Here is a 21,487-nt window from a genome sequence, read left to right as displayed (position 1 = left end):
GTAGCTAGGTGTCATAGCAATAGAGTGCTGGGCCTGGAGTCAGGAAGATGCATCTGCGGTGAGTTAAAATCTGGCTTCAGACACTGTGTCTGGTAGGTCCTTGTTGTTCAGTCATTTCAGCCCAACAATTCATGACTCCATTTTGGGTTTTCTTGGCAAAGATACTTGAGTAGTTTGCCATTTCCTTCTCTGGCTCATTTTACAAATAAGGAAACTGAGCCAAATGGGATTGGGTGAGAAAACCTGGGTTCAAAACTGGCCCAACTAAAACAAGTAACAAGTGGCCGGATCAAGTAATTTTACCTCTCTGAACCTCAGTTCTCTTTAAAATGCTGATTAATAATATTTGTGCTACCCATCTCACAGGATTGTTGCAAGGAAAAAAGGGTTTAAGGTTGTTGTCTTTCAGTCACATCTCACTCTTCCATGACTCTCTTTGGGGTTTTCTTGGCAAAAATACTGGAGCCCTGAGCTCCCTTCAAGGCTCAGCTCACATGCCATCTGCTCCTAAAGGCCAACCTGCCCCTGTATTTAAGTAGTATAAAAGTTTCCATGATTTAAAATTGAAATCCTTCAGTTTAACGCTCTTCCTACTATGCTAGTGGTTCAATATACCACTTAATGGTTTCTTGATGGTAATAATCTCTGGAGCAAGTTGATCAATAAGGTCAAATGTTATAGATGGCTCAAGAAGGATAAGAATGGAGAAAAGGCAATAGCAAGGTCCTTGGTATCTCCTGAAAGAGAAGTTGAGAGGTGGAGATAGAAGCCAGATTGAAGGTGAAAAATGAATGGGAAGTGAAAAAAAAAAATGGAAGGGGTGTGTGTGTGTGATCTAAAATGAGAGAGCTACAGGGCATAGTGACTGAGCACATGGGTAAAATTTCATTAAGACATGGTAAAAATATTCTTGTTTTTAGTAACAATATGTAATCCTCTGAATTTTACCCCCTAAACTTCACAATTTGAACATTTACTAAAACGGTTTTATTTTTTAAAAAATCAGTAATGGCATAATTACAAAAAAGCACTGAATTTGGAGCCAGAGGCTCCTGTTTTGCTTCAGTTTCCTTATCTGTAAAATGAGCAACTGTGGGACAAAGAGTCCTGCTAAACTTTGGGACATAGAAAGTTTGACTAAAACCAGCATTATGCTTTAGCAAGGGCCTATTAAGTTTTCAGTGGGCATTTACACCTCAAATCGGCAAAATGGCTACAAGTCATACCTTTTGTCTATTGTTTATCTAGACACTTCCAAAAGTACAAGGTACACTAAAAAGTATGTCATACATTTCAGAGAGCTGGTTGTTAAACATTTACCAACATATCCCTGAATCATAAAACACTTGTTACTCAGAGCTTATGGTCTAGTAAAGGGTGATGCCACATATCTAAATAAATAAAATAGAAATGAAAACTTGGCACCGTGGTGCAGTGGTTAAGTGTTCTGGATTTTGACCTCATTCAAATCCTTAACCTGTGAGACCTTAGGGGCAGGTCACTTCATCTCTGTAGACCTCAGTTTCCTCATCTGAAAATGTTAAGATCAGATTATATAACCTCTAAAGCTCCGAATCCATGATCCAGGGAGAGATACAAAGACAATGGCCATACTTTTCATGGTTTTTGAAACTCTGCATTAAACGAGAAATCCAATGGCCCAGTTGGAATTAATGCCAAATTCTTGGTCTCTGTGACCTTGACAAGTTACTTAACCTCATTGTGTCAAATGACACAGTGGATGTTAAGTGCTTTGGAACAGTCCTGTCCAGTTTATACAGCCCTTTAAGTATTCCAATATATTGATATTTATATCAAAATACCTGTATAAATGTATAATGCTGTATAAATGAGAAGAAATGGTCACCAGAGGGGGACAAAACATGGTCCTTGACCTCAAAGATTTTGAAATATAAGTGGAAGAGGAGAACCTAAGATATAACATGTGCCTAAATAGAAAATGTGTGAGTAAATATTAAAATAGTTAAAAATAAGATAAATCTGGTTTAAATAAATAAATTTAAATAAATCTTTGAAATAAATAAAAATAAATAAAATTTTAAAAATTTAAAATTAAAATAATAAACATAAACGTACATAGCCACATCCACAAAGGGCCAGCAGTGTACCTATGGCTTTAGACCTACTGCTGCTCAGGACTCCTCAGAGATCCCAGAGACAGTCATTAAGTATGTGCAAAGCTGAGAGTCTAACTCTCTAATTTCTTTATTGATGAGGTTCATTGAAGCCCTCTATGCTCAGCCTTCCAAGTGTCATCATGTCCAATAAGTCCACTGGGAGTAGTTCGTGTTATTCCCTGTGCTTACTTATCTTCACCACCTTGACTTTATTCTTTCAGGTTTTGGCTCCCTGCCCTGCATCCTCAATGCCTGCTCCAGCAATGTGAAGTCTACTTCCTGCATAAACCTGTCCCTCTCAGGTACGGGGAGCACCTCTCATCGCCCACCACGGCCACGGGTCCTGCTTAAAGCCCCCACCTTGGCAGAGATGGAAGAGATGAACATTTCTGAGGTCAGAACCAGTGGTGTTTTGCTGAAGAGAGATCAGAGAAAGAGCCTGGAAGTAGTTTTCTGGGGTGAAGCTGGGGCTATAAGACAACCTTTCGATGAGGAAAGAGAACAGGGCTGACTGAGCTGGGATCTCTTTGGGTAGCACAGTGGATACAGCCTTGGAGTCAGGAAGACCTAATTCAAATCTAGCTTCAGAGCATTAGCTGTGTGACCTTGGGAAGTAAGTCGTGACTTCTGTCTTCAGGAAGTTGGGTTATATAATAATCTTTAAATTCCCTCCTAACTCTTAACTCCTGTGAGCCTATAACAGCCCTCTTACCTAGCCCTGGGAAAACTTCCATTTCTGGTTTCAAGACCTTATACCCCCAGGGGAAGTGAGCGGGCAGGAGCTCCTTCAGCCATCCTGAGAGCCCCCTATTGAGGAAACAACCCCCCACCTACTCAGAATAGATCTCTTCCTGCTCTGTTTCAGGTCTTTTAACTGGATAAAATCAATCATAAATGAATAAATAAATCAAGACCTAAATTATAATTCTGATTCTGCCACTTACTGGCATTGTGATTTTAGGCAGTCACTTGACTTCCCCTAAACCTTGGTTTTGTCATCTGTAAAATGGGTACAATACTGACTCTGACTAGGTGGCAAAATGGACAAAGCACTGGGCTTGGGGTCAGGAAGACCCAAGTTCAAATCTGACCTCAGATATTTACTAGCTGTGTGACCTTGGGCAAGTCACTTAAACCTGTTTGCCTCAGTTTCTTCAACTGTAAAATGGGGGTAGTAATAGCACCTAGTCCTCATAGCTGTTGTCAGGAACAAGATAATATTTGAAAAGTGCTTAGCACAGGATGTGGCACATACTAGATGCTTAAGATAAATTCTAGCTGATTTGCTGACTATAGGGTTCTTTCTTGAATTCAACTTTAAAAAAAATCAGTGACTTTCTATGTGCAAGGACCCGTGTTAGCTGCTGTAGAGGATACAAAAGTGAACAACACTTACTTAGTCCTTGCTCAGAATAATAATAAGCTAATTCTGAGTTAGTTTCATTCAAGGCTTTTCCTTCATGTAGCAGAGAATCTCGGTTTGTTAAGGCCTTTGTCCCTTTGAGGGCTTGATCTCAGCCCTTGCAGGCCCCTAAGCCTGAGGCTGTCATGTGTTTTGAGGGCTCAAGCCTACAAGGAGACCAGCCAGACAGTAGGTTTTGCTATCTTCTCCTGGAATCCAATAAATATTCAGCTGTTCCACTGAGAACAAAGAGAATTCCCTGGTTATTAAGCAAAACATTCCCTCTAGAGAATGATGTCTACCCAAGCAATTCCTTGTAAAACTAGAGGTGGTCAGTAAGTCCTGGTGTCCCCACAGGAGGAAGAATCTCCAAGTGGGGAAATGAAGAGGACTAGCAGCTCCCTGCTGCCCCTGAAGCGGGACCGCTCCTTCTCTGAACATGACTTGGCCCAGCTCCAGAGTGAGATGGCCATGGGCCTCCAGCCAGACACTGGCCACCTGGGAGAGGAGGAGCTGGAATCCCGACCCCGCTCAGGCAGCATGCACACGTGGAAGACGGACACCACAGACCATGGTAAGTCCTCTCTCTCCTTCTCTTCCCTGCTTCCTAGCTCTTCATTCTTCCCCAAGCTATGGAAGCATCCCTGGACAGGCTCCCTTGAACCTTGGTCAGAGACAGCAGAGTGGTGGAAAGAACCCTGGATTTGGCCTTGAAAACTGGGACTGAATCCCAGTCTGAGATTTAGCACTCCTGTTGTCAGGAGCAAGTTAATTGACCTCAGTTTCCTCATCTGTTAAATGGGGAAAACAATACTTCTACTCTAAACCTCATAAGGCTATTGTAAAGAAGGTGTTTTGTAAACCTTAAAACACTAGAGAAATAGGAAGAGTTATTTCCTTCGCTCTTAGAGAAGATACATGAACAGATTTCAAGGGAGGCTGAACTTGGATGGGGGAGGGAGTCACCTTTTAATTTTACTAACCTCTAACTGAAATGTAGCATCTCCTTCAGTTACCAATGTTGGTAACAATGAATATCATTCCACCAAGAGGCTCTGATTTCTGGAAGAGGCAAAGGTTAAGAACCTCTACCAGAGAGGGTCATAGTAACTCAGAACCCAGAATTCTATTCATGTGTATCCTGCCAAGCACTACCAGGTTACTCTCAAAACCTCATGGATCTTACAGCCCAGACAAGCTGCTCATTTCCCTATCCTGTCACTTGCTTTGGGTCAGCTCAGGGACAGAGATGGAAGGTGCAATTCTGACACCTGGGACAAAGCAGGACGAAAGACTAACAAAAATAAGAAATTTTATTTTATAAATGTAAATCAAAAGGTATTTCACGTGTGTGTATGTACAGATGTGTGTGTATGTACAAACGTTCCCTCCCACCTCTAGCAATCCCAACTAAAACTCTGTTATGTTTAAGAGGAAGCACCAAAGGAAGAGCTTGCACCTTGAGGATTACCACCCTCCCCCCCCCCCCCCCCCGAGTTTGCAGCCTTCTTGGTAGGGCAGCCCGATGGGTGACTGGGCCAACTCCTGTACTGGTACTCGGGGCTCCCCTCCAGCGGCAGGAGGTAGGTGCGGTCAGCATCATAGACACTGAAGTCCCCGCAGGCCAGGAAGGGCCCGATGAACAGCTTGGGTCCCGGTGGTAGCTGTGGCCCAGCAGGGGGTTCACATGCTGGGCACATAGCCCACCCTTAGCGTGAAGCCCCGGCACACGACGAAGGCCTCGATCTCAAGTTGTGGCTGCTCCTGGGCTTGGCGCACACCACACCGGGGAAGAAGAGGCACAGCTGCGAGTACAGCAGGTTGAAGTCCCGGTTGCAGAAGATCTTGGCCACAAAGTTGGCGCTGGGCTTGAGGACGTGGATGGCGAAGTTGAGGGCGGCCAGCAGGAGCTGCGCCTGCATGTCTTCGTAGATGTCGTGCAGTACGGGACGTCCGGGGCGCTGTCACACACCACCAGGTCCGCAGGCTGCCCCTCGAAGTGCCCCATCATCTCCCTCGCCGTGGATACCTTGGTGATGTCCCCCTGGATCTGCACCCTCCCGGGCAAGGGCGCCATGGCCTTCAGGTCCACGGCCATGATGCGGGCCGGCGGCCCGGACACCGCCCCCGCCCCTGACTTGCGGCTCAGCACCTGGTTCCAGCTCCCAGGGGGCGGCACAGAGATCCACGGCCGCCTCACGCAGCTGAAGAGCTGGAATTCCTCGTCCAGTGGGAGCAGCTTGAAGGCGCTGCGGGTCCGCCAGCCCTCGTCCTTGGCCAGCCGGTAATAGACATCGCGCTTGTCCTTGGACGTGCGCCCCATTGCGGACCGCAGGAAGGAAAGGGTAGGGGAGTTGGGCAAAAGGCACCCAAAGTCCCCACATAGACTCTGCTGCCAGGGCCCGGAACCAGGAAAAAACAGAAGTAGGCATTGCAGTTGGCCGAAAGCCATGAGCCACGCAGGGCTGTGCATGGCGTCCTCGCTCAGGCCACAGCGTGATGACCCCATTCACTCTTGTCAGGGAAGAGTTTAATCAACTGTTAAAGACACATTTAATTGGGGTGGAGGTGGGGATGGGGCTTAGAAAGAGACCCCAGGACATTGAAGCCTTCCCCAACCCCACTTAATTCCAGGGCCTTCCCTATGTTATTTCCTATTTATCCTATATATATGTTGCTTTTGTATATATTTGTTTGCATGGTGTTTCCTCCATTAGATTGTAAGCTCCCTGAGGGCAAGGACTGTCTTTTCCTTCCCCATAACTTAGCACAGTGCCTGGCACTTAATAGACCCTTAATGTTTATTGATTGATTGGGAGACACAGAAACCCTGGGACACCTGAGTCCTACCCTAGCCTGAGACAGCAGGGGTTCTGACCAGTTAATAATTTGAGCCAAGGTGGGAATTTGGGGTGATTCTTCCTGACTGACTACCAGATCTCATTTTCTTCTAGGCTCATTTCCCCCCAACTACAAGGCCCTCATGGAATCCAGTTCCCCTGCCCACAGCTCCCTTGGCTCTGTAGAGGAAAGACCAGAGGCTAGTTCAGCGTTGGACAGTCACTCTAAACACCTGTGGCTGGTGAGCAGTGGATAGCATTCTGATGGCCTACTGCCATTGCATGGCTGAGGGCAGTCTCTATTTGTAGCTTGGAGGCAGCTAAGAAACTCAATTCTGGGCTTTACAAACTTTAAAGTGCTATATACTGTAAGTGCTAGTTTTTTATTCATTGTTAATATTATCTAAGTGCTTATTATTGTTATTGTTATTATTATTATCTAAGTACTCTCTGAGTACAATCCACCAATTCAGTCTTCAGACATGCCAGCAGTGAAGTACCGGTATTTCCTACTGTATCTCATAGTCCTTGCAGTATGAATACCCAGGAAAGGATATATAAGACAGAAGGTATTCCTCATGGGCACCTACCACCCACAGGCAATGTTACCCTTTGGGTAGAGCCTCTGCTGTCACCTGCTGGGAAAATTTGGTACTGCTGTTTGAAAGAGAATGTTAGGCCTGTTTAGATAGCCAATGTCCAGATTGGAGCTGGTGAGGTCAGGATAGGCATATTAATTATGTGCTGGGCTGGGGTTTGTGATACCCGAATTTTGTTCTAATTTCTGCTCCTCCTGTTTACATTCCCACTTAGTGATTCTTTTTCTTGTGGGCCTTCTATCCAGGTGGATGCTTGTTAGCTATATGTCAAATGTATTACTTTATGGGGATTAAAATTGTCCAACCTACAATAAAAGACTGAGGCAGAGCTCTGACTCATGTGGCACTTTATTAAAGGGTCCATAGTCCTCTCTAATGAAGTGGACCTCACATCTTCCTCATGATCTGAGATGCCTCCTTGTATTTACAGATTTTGATACCCAAATATGCAAAAGAGGCACAGTAAAATATAGAATCTCGTTGGTTGATAGATCTTGCTCTTGAGGACCAAAAATGACATTAGCAGGGGGAGGTCACAGATTGGGTGAAGCATGGGGCATCTCCACTGACTAAGTGGTCATAAGATGGTCACTTGCTCATCTTGGGCAAGAAAGAGAAGTCTCTAGATGTAAGAATAAGTCAGGACTTCCCATGTAATTGAGTCACCTCTGCCACACTGGCTTAGTCACCAAGACAAGGAAAAACAAGGGTGGAGGCCTCGTTAGCTTCCTATGATTAAGCAAGTGATCTTTCAATCTGTAGCTCACAGTGATCTTTCAATCTGTAGCTCACAGCTCTGGAGCTTATCATCACCACCCTATAGAATCATATATGTTGGTTAATACTGATTGGAGTAGAGTAATGGTCCAAATGAATTATTTTCTCACTAAGAAGTCTGTAGGAGGTGGGGAAACCACTGAGTTTGGGGGGGAACCTAATGAATTCAGTCTTGGGCATGTTGAGTTTGGAATGCCTGCGTTTGGCACATCCAGATCAAAATGTATACTAGACACTTGGTGATTTGGAAGTTGGCTGGGTCTATACATCTGAGAGTCATTAGCATGGAGATGATCATTAAACCCGTGGGAAATAAGTTGTTGACAGTAAATTTTCATTGATAATAATGAAAGGTGTCAGTTGGTGTTGGTTAGCATTAAAGGAGGCAGAAAGGTTCTAAGATGAGTTGTGTAGGATTTGTAAGCTTTGGAGAGGCATAGAACAAAGGACATTTGTGGTAGGGGAAACAGGGTGGGCAGTGGAAACAATGAGCAGACTGACGTGGCTGGAACAAAATATACTTATTGGAGTGTGGTAGCAAGTAAGGATGAGTACAGAGAGCTTTGCATATTGAGATGAACAGTTTGGGACGTGATTCAGTATATCAAGGATCAATAAATCCTGAGTGCCTGATCACTGTGACTTCTATTTTGGGTGAAATCTTACTCCAGACTCCAGAAGTACATTTTGTTCTACTTCATGAAGGTATTTTGCTGTACAATGCAATCAGTGGCAGAGCAGAATCCTTCAGCCACAGACCTCACCACTTGGTGGGTGTAGCATTGGGGCCCACCTAGTGGTTCAAGTTTCTTAGTCCATTTTATTTAAGAATGTTACTGGGATTCCTAAGAACAAGCTTCTTATCTTTGCTGTCCTGAAACAAGTGAAGAGAAAAAAGGGGGAAGGATGAGATGGTAAGATCAACTGATGGCTATCAGGGATTCCACCTATTTTGTATATTCCCCCAGGTACTACTTAGGCCAGCTACAAACCCCCCACCCCCCACCCCCCACTCCCCTGTAACTGAACCTTTTCAGAGCTTCCTTCAATGTCCTTTTTGTGAGCCTAATTGAGTCTCACCCTGAACTCCTCATCCCTTCCCAGCCTTGTTTCCTTTTTTTTTCTTCCTTACAACTGAAAAATTCACTTGATTCCTAAGTATTTGGGCTGGCTTCTAGAACAAAAGCAGGGGGGAAAAAAGCCTAAGTTCTGTAGTAATAGGAAGCCATTTTAGGTTCTCAGCAGGAGAATGACACAATAAAAATGTTATTTGGAAAGAAGTCTAGCCTCACTGTCAAATAGATTCAGCAGAGAAGGGACCTTCTTTAGTCCTCCTGGGAAGATGGAAAACTTGTGCATTCGTGCCAAAGGCATTAAACCCACCTTTCCCTTCCCCACCCATAGGAATTCAGCCATCCAGTGGAGAGCCTCGCGTTGACTGTAGAGGAGGTGATCAATGTGCGCCGGGTGCTGGTAAAGGCTGAGATGGAGAAGTTCTTGCAGAATAAAGAACTTTATAACAGCCTGAAGAAAGGGAAGGTGAGATGTCGTCCTGACCCTCAAAGCTTCAATATCCCTGATATTGCTGAGCAGACCTCGAAGCAGGCCAGGGTTCAGGCTTAAACCTTTGCTGATTTTTTTTTTTTACTTGCAGATCTGTTGCTGCTGTAGAAACAAGTTCCCCCTGTTCTCCTGGCCAGCTACCTGTCTCTTTTGTAAAAGGTGAGCCTTTGACCACTGATTGGTCTTGGGACACAGGAAAGGTATGTGTGTGTTGTGGGGGATACAAGACCATAGATTTTAGAGTCAGAAAGGGACCAGAGAAGTCATCTACCTACTTCACAATGCAGCATGGTAGTTGTAGAGAAAGAACCTTGGTATGTAAATGTTATTAACATTGTCATCTATTCCAACTCTGAATTGTATACGTGAAGAGACTGAGGTGATCATTCCGCTGTCTCCAAGACCTGGATCTGGATAGGGCCTTTGAGATTGCCCTTGTTGGGGGATATGAAATCCCTGCTTCATTAAGATCTTAAGAAAGTCCATTCATTTTCTTGTCTGGAGAGAGATGTGCGGAAGCAGATAAAGGCACAAAGACTGAGAGGAAGCAGCAAAATATGGTGGAAAGAACTCTATATTTAGAGTCAGTGGTCCTTGGCTTCAAGCCCCAGTTATGCTGTTTACCACCTTGGAGAACACTGGCAAGCAATTTTTCCTCCTGGGGCCTTGAATTGCCTCATCTGTAAAATGACCTGTAGGGCCCTTTCCAGCATGAAATTCATAATCCTTTGGCTTCTGATAGGCTTGGACGTCAGGGACTACTGAACTCTGGTTTTTACCATCTAGGAAATCCTTATCTCCAGCTGAGCTAAGAGCTTAAGACTTGGGTTTCTTAGGGTCAGAGAACCCTTCCAGAATGAGAAGCACTAGTAATTAGGGGAAGATATAAAAGTTAAAGAGAAATCATCGGAGGAAGTAGTCTAAGGATGTATTAACAAGGACTGAATAGTGTTTGGAGTGGAGAGAGCAGAACCTCATACAAAGTATAGTGAAAATAAAATAGTGGAGACAAGGGGTGGGTGGGACACGGAAAGTGATGAGATGATGCAAGGGAATTAGGGAATTAGGCTTGACTTCTGTTGCATGGTACTATTCTTAAAAACATCCTTCCCAAATTTCTGTTTCAGAGCCGTCTGCACCTCCTGTAGCATAAAGGTAAGAGTGGCCATCTTCAGGGCTCCTGGAGGGTTAGGGGCATCTCCTGGTCATAGTAGGCATGGTCAGTCCACTTGGCAGTGGAAGTAGATTTGCTTCATTAGGGATGGTCCCACGCTCCAGAAGAGGCTTAGAATCTGAAAACTGAAAGGGACCTTAAGGTCATCTTGTAAGGACAAATTATTTGAAGCATGACCAAGCCTAAATAATCAAAGGAGGAGACATAGAATTGCTTCAAGAACAATCTATCCAATGGCTGTTGTAGAGTCTGAAGTGCTGATAGAGAAGGAAAAACCATGTGCCATGGTGTGTCTTACTTAAGTATCTTCAGGAGGGTGGTTTGCAGCAGAATATATATTGTGTGTCAGCTGGTGGTGGAGATGTCAAACTTCACACTGTCATAGGTAACTGTAAGCTAGATGTCACATACATAGACAAGTAAGAATAAAATATGAAAAGTTATATTAGTCATCTTTAGAGGGGTAAAGTACTAACAACTGGAGAAATTAGGCAAGGCCTCTTGAAGGAGGTGAAACAAGCTAAGAGTTGGAAGAGGAAATGGAGGTGAAAAGGGGGTGGATTGCAGGCCTGGGGGCTGGCCTGTGCAAAAGCGTGAAAATGGAATGTTGAATGTAGTGAAATTCAGGTAGGTAAGCTTAGCTAGATTCTAAAGCAATATGTAATCATTCCAATTGAGAAAGGATTTAAAATGCCAAATTGAGGAGTTTTTATTTTATTCTAGAGACAATAGAGCCAGAGCCATTGAAGAGTCTTGAAGGAGAATGCTCTGCTAGCTTTTTTTTTATGCCAGTGGTTTTGCCCAAGGTCTAGAAGCTACCCTGACTTTACTCTCCCTTTTATTTGTGCTGCAGATAAAGATGCCTTCTAAGAAGTTTGCACACATTCCCGTTTACACTTTGGGCTTTGAGAGCCCTCAAAAGGCTGTGACTGCCAAAGCTATGCTGACTCGGAGGAGAGATGTCTTCCAGTGAGTTCTTTCTCTTGATCCCCTTGGCATGGAGATCCAGGAATTAGCTCCAGGGAGGGTTTGTGGAAAGGTTGCTGCTCCATCTCAGTGTGTCACATTGGAACTAGAGAAAACTTCAAGGCGTTTATTTCAGAATACAGATCATTTGGGATATTAGTGAGGCAACATCAACAGTTGATGGTGGAAGTCACCTTTGGTGTTAGTAGCCAAGCACCACTGAGCTCCTACTGTGGAGGAAACATTGCTTGGGTGGACTTTTCCAGACTGATGGGATAGAGCAGCTGCTTCCTAGATTGGAGGAAATATCTCTTGTTCCAGACTCTCCTAACTTTCCTAAACGATCCCCTTCCCCCTTCAAAAAGCCCATTCAAACCTTTCCTACCCTTCCACTCTCTTACTCACAGGTCCCTGCAGGGGACAAAGTGGCACAGTGTGGAAGAAGAATTCCCACACATCTATGCCCACGGCTGCGTCCTGAAGGATGTCTGCAGTGACTGTACTAGTTTTGTAGTGGATGTGGTCAGTTCCAGCCGGAAGAGTGTGGATGTCCTCAACACCACTCCCCGGAGGAGCCGCCAGACTCAGTCCCTCTACATCCCTAACACTAGGACTGCCTGGGACAAATGATGGACCTTCTGTGTTCTCTCTCACCCCCACAGCCCCACCTTACTCAGACTCACCATCCTGGTGACTAACAGGCCTGAGCTCTCAAGCGTTCCCTTTGGGCTTGACGATGATGAGAGGCATGTCACTCCAACACTGCCCTGCTCTAGTCATCAAGCTTTTGGTGGTACTTTCTGGGGCCCAAGCCCATCTCTTGGGTTAAACGAATGGAGTCCCGTCATAAGAAACTGTGCCCATAGCCTTCCCTTCTCAGCACAGCTCCCCTACTTAGCACCACCTCTTGGGTGAATGAATTGCCCTCTGAGTTGTGCATGTACATATATACATATATAGATACATTTATATAATATATTCAGTCTATATATTTATATACATTGTTTACCTGGGACCTCACCCAAAGGTACTTGGCATTCCCAGGCATTTCCATGGTAGAGGCTGACTCGGACTCTTCTGAAGGTCCACGAGAAAGAACATGGCCCCCCCTCTTGCAGTGAGCAGAAATCTGCAAAGATTAGTTTGGAGGATAGAGGGAGAAATGGATTTTCTTGAGTCTAGGAGGGGAGGATAAGTCAGGGATAAGAGCAGAAAAACTGAAGGGAGATTTCAGCATGGAGATTTCAGGCTACTCTACAGCAACCCTCATAGTTGACTGGGTGGCTTTTGGCAAAGATTTGACCCTTTGCCATTTCCTCAATTTCCTTATTCTCACCACAGGTGTGAGGTCGAGGAGGGGAGGAAATGGTTTCTGTTCCCTAGATGAAAGTCCTGGGCTGTGAAACTTCCTTTTCTTCTGTCCTGCGGTGGGTTAAGCCTGTCTGCCTCAACCTAGTTTGGCTTAGACCTGAACTTTAGAGGACAGAGGAGACCCTAGTGGAGTGGAGTAGTAGCTCCATTGAGATTCTTTCCTGTGTGAAGCTAAATGAGCAGTCTCTGGTCCCAGTAGTCTAGCAGGTCTTGACTTTTTCAGGGCTATTTTTGGGGGTGGGTGTGGGGGTACAGTGAGGTGTCCAAGGGATTAGGGGCAGAGGGAAGAGTGGTTAATAGTTGGTTCTATCCCACCCTTCTTGTGCCTTCCCTCATCCACTTTCATCAACATCTCTCCTGCTCAGTAGGCTTCCAGAACTTCCTGAAGAAGGCTCTCTCTTTGATCAACTTCCCTTTGTCCCTGTGTATAGTAGGGAAGGACAGCAAATCCCAGGAAGCTGGCACATCCAATCCACAGTGCTAAAATTAGAATAGTTTCTTTGTCTCCTCATATCTACATATCATGGCTCAAAAAATAGAGCCTTATTTATCATGACTAATTTTGCTTCTTCCTTCCATTCAGTCTCTTTCATGTCTCACACCTTCCTCCCATCCATCTGTCCCTTACTGGCACCAAAATCCACCCTCGCTCTCCCCTTGGCCCCTTACTCTTCAGTGCCATACAGCTGGGGGGATGCATTGATAGTCATTTAGATTCTGTCTGTCAGTGATTGGGGCGCTACATGTATCGCAGAGGCAGCAGAACCAGCCAGCTCCTTCTGTAGGGATCTGGGATAAGTCCTATGAAATACCACAGTGGGAAAGAATAGATGGCTTGGGAGGCCTAGCTCAGTAGCACACCTGCTGGAGAAAGGATGGGATGGGTAAATCTGTTGGCTGTGGCCGCCATGCCTCCTGGCCTCTGCCCTTTCAATCTGGACAGCTGGTTGTCCAGAAGAGCTACAGTGTGCTCCAAGGTCATGCTGTCTTCCAGGCATCTGGTGCTTCTATCTTTTTGACAAAGAAATGGGTATCTACCCTCAAGTTAGATGGCTTCTGTTGGTTTTCTGCCAAGAATATAAGGCTGGGTCAGTGTACCCCAGGAAGATTTAGTCAGATGCCCATCTCTGCATGTTTAGCTCCATAGTTCAGCCCTAGTGAGGGGAAATTCTCAAGAGCTTCACAGGGAAGCATTTCTAGGGCCAATCCCAGACCTTGGACTTATCAGGAGAAATTGAACTGAGATACTAAAGCTCTATTAATGCCTGTCTGAAGAGTCTGCATTTTAAATCAAGGGGCACTTCTATCTCCCCTTCCTACTTGTCTATCCAAAGTACCCCTCCTGCCTTCTTTCCCTCTTCCCCCGGCCCTCCACCACATAAACAGTCACACATAAACATCAGCGTCTATGCAGTGCCCAGTGTGGTGAGGGTGCCAGACCCCCAGCAGGATCCTCAAAGCCACCGGGCAGTGCAAAAGGAATATACCGTAAAGACTGATCCGTTGGGATCCTCCTCTCTGTACATATGACTGTTCCCAGTGTAATAAAGTTTTATTTGGCTTAAGCCACACCAGCTGCTTCATAAGGATTCATATTCCTGGGCTGTGGATTCTGGGGTTATTCCATACAATTTCCTTTTCTTTCAGTACATCCTCCAAAGGATGAATTGGGCTGTTAGGCTGCTGCATGTCGTCTGTGGGATAGGACTGCTCTCCTCTAGTAAGCCTAGGATATTATTGGCTGTGTTCAATATCTGTAACTGAGCCAAGAAGACCAAGAGTTCCAGTGAAACAATGCCGCATGCTTTGTGATTCTGGGCAAGTCACTTAACCCTGATTGCCTTCATTTTAAATTTTATTTTTTTAGGCAATTGGGGTTAAGTGACTTGCCCAGGGTCACACAGCTAGTAAGTGTCAAGTGTTTAGTCTGAGGTCGGCTTTGAACTGAGGTCCTCCTGACTTCAGGGCCGCTGCTCTATCCACTGCACCACCTAGCTGCCCCCCCCATTGTTTTCAAAATAAAATATAATGGCATTTTGAGGGTGTTCCTTCATTGTTTGCTGTATTCACACACTTTCCACCTTCTCTTCCCACCTCAATGAGTTCCACTGGCTTGCTATATCTTTAGAACTAAATATAAACTCCTTTTTTGGTCTTCATAACCTGGCCCCTTCCCTCTTATGCCATGCATCTAGATAGCACAGTGGTAGAATGCTAGGCTTAAGACTCAGGAAGACCTAAGTTCAAATTTGGCCTCAGACATTCACTAGCTCTGTGATCTTGGGCAAGTCACTTAGTCTCTAGGCCTCAGTTTCTTCAACTGTAAAAATAATAGCATCATAATAGTACCTACCTCATAAGATCACAGAGTTGTGAAGATCAAATAAGATAATATTTAGAAAGTGCTTAGCACAGTGCCTGGCACATATTAAGTACTTACTGCTTCATTGCCCCCCTCTTCTACACACTTAAAAACTCAACAAAGCTGAATTGGCAGTTTTTTGTTTTGTTTATTTTTTGCTTTTTAGGCAATTGGGGTTAAGTGACTTGCCTAGGGTCACACAGCTAGTTAAGTGTCAAGTGTTTGGTCTGAGGCCAAATTTGAACTCAGGTCCTCCTGACTTCAGGGCCGGTGCTCTATCCACTGCACCACCTAGCTGCCCCTGAATTGGCAGCTTCTAAACCAGCTCCGGTGGACATGTATGGCACTAGGGATTCCCCCATGCTTAGAATGTTCTGCCTCCTCATCTTGGTTTCTCTGGCTTCCTTCAACACCAGCTCAAATCTCACTTTTTCCACTTTCCATGTCCTCCCCAGATTTTGGTGCTTTCCCCCCTCAAATTACCTTGCGGTTATTGTGTTCCGCTTTGGAATGTCAGCTCCTTGAGGGCAGGGACTGTTTTTTTGTCTTTTTGTATCCCCAGTGTTCAGCAGAATGCCTGGCACATGATGAGTAAGCATTTAATAAATGCTTGTTGACAGATGGCCCATCAATTATACTCCCTGGCCTTCCACAATGTATCCATGACTTCTAAAATTAGGCAGCTTGCCTTGGATTAAGAGAAAACCAAGATTTAAAAAAAAAATCACATGTATGCCAGTACCTTGGAAATATAAGCATTAGTGATATAGAAATAAAGCACTAGAATTCTGAAGATGGAAAGGCTTGCTAAATGTAGCCAGTTGCCAAAACGTAGAAGGTGTGTCTCTAGCAACTGGTCTGCCAAGGGGAGGGGAGAAATGCCTGTCCTGCTTAGGGTTTGCCTAAATATTTTTTTCCCATACTGCTCTTGGGATGGTAGAAAAGTGCTCCTCCTAGCTGTGTCTTCTGATCTTTGCAGCTATCTCAGGACTGACCAGAGAGCTTTGTAGATAGATGAGCTACTCCCTGACTCAGCCCAAGTGCAAGATATTTTAGGTAAGAACTGCAAAGGCATCTCACTTGGGATTGCCAAATATCACAGGCAAACCTGCCTGTCCCTGCTTTGTCCAGCTTGGAGCTCTACTGAGAGGATAGGGATGATCTCATTTGGTTTGCTATTGGAATGCTTAGAATAGGACCATCATTACTTCAGATGGAGATTTTAGGTGCATGAGAAGCCTGTGGTCAGGTCAGAAATACTGCCTGGTAATAAGCAGGCTCTATTCTTTCAAATCTTTCAGGCTTAGCTCAAGCAAGGTAAGGCTAGAGGGAAACTGGTGCAGAAATTGTCAAAATTTTTCATGCATAAACCACTGTTGCAGGACAAAAGAACCCCATGGACCACCCACACCACTGACCCCTGATTGTAACCATTAAAAAAATTCTCTGAGGTTAACAAAGGTTGCAGCATGGTATAGCATTGAGTACTGAAATAGGACTCCGGAGATAGTCGGGTCAAGAATCAGCTGTGCCACAAATTAGCTGTGTGAACTTGGGTAGGTCACCACCTCTCTGGGCTTCAGCCTCTTCATCTGTTAAATGAAGGAGGTAGACTAGATGATTCAAATCCTGTCCCGGTTTTACAATCTAGAAATCTACCAAGTTCTCAGTACCTGATCCACGAGGTTTGGGGGGGGAGGGTGTTTCTATATGTGTGGTTGTTTTTGGTCTTTTTTTCATGTGTAACCTGGATGTTGGATCCTAGCCTTTGCCAACCAGGCTGGACTTCTGTCATGGAGATGGTCAATACTTGATACTCTCTTGGGTGTACTTTGCCCCCACCATCCATTTAAAAATTCTGAGAAACATCTCTAGTTAGCTTGCTTCCAGTGCGTTCAACTGACCCCTCTGATTGGAGGGCTGGAGGGTGCAAAGAACTCCTTCTAAACCCTCCATTTAAAGTGGACTCCCAGGCCCAGCCACTTTTCTTTTCCCATTGGGCTGTGCTTCTTTGGACTTTGTCTACCACCCCCTTTCAAGCTTCCTTTTATGTGTTATTTTCTGCCATTAGATCGTAAGCCCCTTGAGGGCAAGGACTGTCTTTTGTTTTGTATCCCGATGCTTAGTACAGTGCCTGGCACATAGTAGGCACTAATATAGTTTTATTGATTGACAACTACCCATCCAAGGCTCCCAACGGCAGTGAAACAAAAACATTTATTCATAATGGAACATAAAGCAACAGAAAGTGATTGTCTCCAGTCCTAGGGAGTACAATGTCATGTCCCTTCCTCCCAGTGAAGTTTGCATCATTATCCTCTCCAAACACAACTCCAACAGGGAAAGTCTGAACAAAGGTCGTTCTAGAGCCAGGCAATGGAGAGGAGGGTGTTGTTTGGAAACTTCTATGAAGGCAGCCTTGACATCTCTGTTTGGGTTATCTTGTTCTCTTGTTTACGGGGAAATGTCTCTGTCATCCTGATCATCTCCATGGCTCCAAAACGGTGGTGGAGTGGATGCCATCTTCAAATTCTTCTTTCCTCTGCTCTCCTCTCAGTTCTTACCCTCTTAGAACCTGTGACTCATGCTTTCTGGTAAAGTAGTCTTCCACCCTTACTATTGAGGCAGCTAGGGGAGTCAAGAAGACTTATCTTTGTGAGTTCAGATCCAGTCTTAGACACTTACTAGCTGTTTGATAAAGTCACTTAACCTTATTTGCCTCAGTTTCCTCATCTGTAAAATGAGCTGGAGAAAGAAGGAAATAGCAAACCACTCCAATATCTTTGCCAAGAAAATCCCAAAATGGGGTCATGGAGAGTCAGACAGAAACAACACCACCACCACCCTTCCTCTGTTTGGTACTCTCTCCCCTGCCTACATGCAAATAGACTGAAGAGAGAAAAAAAAATCCAACACAAAGTAGGACCATTTCATAGCCCATCTGCCATGCATGTATGTGTGCTCTAGGAAAGGCTGTGCTAAATAAATATGTAACAACCATCTCTCATATATGATTTATTTACCCATTTCACTGGGGGGGAAATGTATTCATGACATACTTGTAAGTTTAACCTGCATAATTAACTCTTTCCTAAATCTACACAATCAATAAAACAATAAATCAAGCCCTGATTCACAGCATTGGCAAAGTCCAGCCTCAGACACTTACTAGCTGTGTGACCCTGGGAAAGTCACTTAACCCCTATTTACCTCAGTTCCTCATCTGTAAGATGGGGACACAGGAGAAGGAAACGGTAAACCACTCCAGTATCTTTGCCAAGAAAGCCCCATGGACAAATCCACAGTGTCACAAAGAGTTGGATATGACTGAATGACTTAGCAACAACAAAATGCTCGTGCTAAAAATTTAACATTTGGCTCTCCTAGCTAATCTGATCTGTTCCAGCATACCCCCGGCTACAAAAGAGGAGAAGGTGGGAGTGGGGAGAGGCATAGCGTTAAGGATGGCAATGGGTCCATGGGCTTTCAGTGAAGCAACTGCAGGGAACACAGAGAAAACGAGCACAGAAGTAGATGACCAAGCTCCTGATTTTCTGCACCCTTCATTCTCCCTTCTACCTCCTCTAAGTCTATTATTTACTCCTCTCATCTTGATTCAAAGCCAAAAGAGTAAGGCTTCAACCTTGAAGTTTCTTTGCCAAGCCGGTAATGGCGATAACAATGCAGTAATTTTGTTCAATATTTTCCATTTGCTGTTGGTGATTTTCCAGCAGGAATATCACTTAAAAGCCCCACTCCTCTCTCTTTTCTTCCTGTGCTGCTGGAAACCTAACCCAAATGCTAGCACATCATGCCCTCATAGGCTGTTATCACCTGGAAAATTCTCCAAGACAGACAGGAACATCGGCACTTAAACGATTCTAGCAAGATCTCCAGCTATTCTTAGCAACTCATTTCTGTGTCCAGCCCTTCTCTACACATAATTACTTCCTGCATCTAATCTAAATATCTCCTCTTGCAACAGAAGTACAGTTCCCTTTGTCCACTTTGGAAGTGAAAAAGAGCTGTGCATCCTTGTAATAACATTTCATTTATGTTCAGACACTGAATAATTCAGTCTCCCCTGGACTCATCTCCTAGTTCCTATTTTATTCAGCTATCTGAATCAGAAGCTATTTGGGCACCCAGAGCAGCTGGAAAGCTTTCACAGACAATTGTAATCCTGCAGTCCTAAAATTATTATTTTTTTTGTCTTTAATTTTAAGATAACTGTTCTGCTCTCTGATTAGCTTCCTGGGATTGGCAGAGGGCAGTGCCCGTTGTTAACAAAACAGCAACAGCACTAAGTGATTGCATCCATTTTCCAGGTGTGGTGCTAAGATACAACACTGTTTTGTAACACTTGCAGATATTTATATGAAAAGGCAGGTTACATCAGTTATTCCCATTGAGGGTTAGCTGGGACTTAGTGCCTCAGATTGACCAGTCAGAACCACACCGACCTCTGGAAGGAGGAAGCCAGAACATGAGGCAAGGGTCTATTAGCCATTAAATTTTCCGCAAAGTCAGGCTTCTACGTTATACATGATATATACTGCCTAAATAGGTGCCATATTGTATCCTTGCTTTCCCTCCCCTGCAGTACTTTATATTTAGTCGCAGCAATGGATTATAAAGGCTTCCAAGCTGATCTATTACAAACTGAAATTAATCACACAGTTATAAACTCCTTGGGGGTGGTAACAGGTTTCATTTTTGTTTTTGCGTCCTCTAGGTGCTTAATAAATGCTTGTCGATGGATTCTTAATCCCATATGTTTATTTCACCCCCAGGAGCCCCAAATTTCAGCCTCTTCCTTGGGTTCTGTGTTTTTGGACACAATTCCGAAAATTGATTATACAATTATGGAGTCCTGCCTCAGACACACACTGACTAAGTGTTCTTGGGTAAGGCAATGCTCAATTATGCTCAATCCCCAAAACAATTAATCTAAGACACTGTACTGCCCCAAAGGATCTGACCTGCACTGGCAAAAGAAGTTTCTCCCCTTCTCAACCCCCAACTGCCTATATTCATGAAACTATAAGATGGGGGAGGGGGCATGGCTAGATAGAAGTCCATCTGAAAAACTTTTTTTTTTGTGGACTACCAGAGCAATACGTCAATAATGTGATGTGACAGTCAAAAAAGCTCATGTGATTATCGGCTGCAGGGAAGAACATAGCCTTCAGGTCTGGATAGGTGATAGTTTCACTGGACAGCAATTCACTCTAGAGCAGCTGGATCCAGAGTCAGACACACGCCAGTTGTGAGATCCTGTTGTCTGCCTCAGTTTCCTCATCTGTAAAAAGGGGAAGAGGTAATAACAGCACCTACCTCCCAGGCCTGTTGTGAGGATCAAATAAGATAATAATCATAAAGTGCTTAGCACAGTGCCTGGCACATTGTAGATGATGATGGCTAAGGGCCTGTAGGAGTGTGTGGCACAGACAAATAGCTGTCCTGAAATATCTGAAAGCTGTCATATGGAAAGAGATTAAACTTGTTATGTTTAGCCTCAGAGAGCAGACTAAGAATGATCAAAGGGATACTCCAATTGGGAGTGGGGAGTGGGGGAAGGCAGCTAAGTGGCACAGTGGATAGAGCACCAATCCTGAAGTCAGGAGGACCTGAGTTCAAATCCAGCCTGAGATACACACTAGCTGTGTGACCTTGGGCAAGTCACTTAACCTGATTGCCTGTACCCCTACCCCCCAAAAAAGGAATACTCCAGAAAGGCAGATTTAGGCTTGAAGTCAGGAAAAACTTCCTAATAATTACAGATATGCTAAAGGGGAACGGATTGCATTGGGAGACAGGGTGTTGCCCCCTCACTGGTGGTCTTCAAGCTAAGTCTGAATAACTAGATTAGAGAGGTAGTAAACACTTTATTAAGTATTTACTGTGTGCCAGGCACCATGCTAAAAGTTATGGTCATTGTTCAGTCATTTTCAGTTGTGTCTGATTCTTCATGACCCCATTTAGGGTTTTCTTGGCAGAGATCTACCAGAGTGGTTTGCCATTTCCTTCTCCAGCTCATTTTACAAATGGGAAACTGAGGCAAAGTTAAGTGACTTGCCCAGGGTCACACAGCTAGTAAGTGTCCAAGGCTAGATTTGAACTCACAAAGATGAGTCTCCCAGACTCCAGGACCTATGCTCTATCCACTATAGCCACCTAGCTGCTCTAAAAACACTTTTAAGACATGGGTCTCTGGGTGGGCTCAAACTACCCTTAACAGCCAAAAAAGAGAAAAAAGATTTTTAAAATTCAGTAAAACCAATCAATACATCCC

General features: G+C 44.5%; 1 protein-coding gene and 1 pseudogene across 1 annotated transcript in view; one reads left to right on the top strand and one right to left on the bottom strand.

Annotated features, from left to right (window-relative positions):
• The window catches only part of SPIRE2 (spire type actin nucleation factor 2), a 61,205-nt gene extending 43,013 nt beyond the window's left edge, over positions 1–18,192 (top strand). The window contains exons 8-15 of the mRNA XM_020989107.2: positions 2,360–2,532; positions 3,898–4,114; positions 6,495–6,622; positions 9,161–9,295; positions 9,411–9,478; positions 10,447–10,474; positions 11,347–11,462; positions 11,867–18,192. Coding sequence (XP_020844766.1) covers positions 2,360–2,532; positions 3,898–4,114; positions 6,495–6,622; positions 9,161–9,295; positions 9,411–9,478; positions 10,447–10,474; positions 11,347–11,462; positions 11,867–12,089 — 1,088 coding nt within the window. The 3' untranslated portion in view covers positions 12,090–18,192. The remainder of the gene's footprint in view (positions 1–2,359; positions 2,533–3,897; positions 4,115–6,494; positions 6,623–9,160; positions 9,296–9,410; positions 9,479–10,446; positions 10,475–11,346; positions 11,463–11,866) is intronic.
• LOC144455403 (tRNA (cytidine(32)/guanosine(34)-2'-O)-methyltransferase pseudogene) lies at positions 5,008–5,923 on the bottom strand (annotated as a pseudogene).
• Positions 18,193–21,487: the final 3,295 nt, after the last annotated feature.

Source organism: Phascolarctos cinereus, unplaced genomic scaffold (assembly GCF_003287225.1).
Source record: "Phascolarctos cinereus isolate Bilbo 61053 unplaced genomic scaffold, phaCin_HiC Scaffold_2;HRSCAF=192, whole genome shotgun sequence".
Classification (NCBI taxonomy): domain Eukaryota; kingdom Metazoa; phylum Chordata; class Mammalia; order Diprotodontia; family Phascolarctidae; genus Phascolarctos; species Phascolarctos cinereus.
Note: the sequence above shows the minus strand (reverse complement) of the source record. Positions and strands in the feature narration are given on the sequence as shown.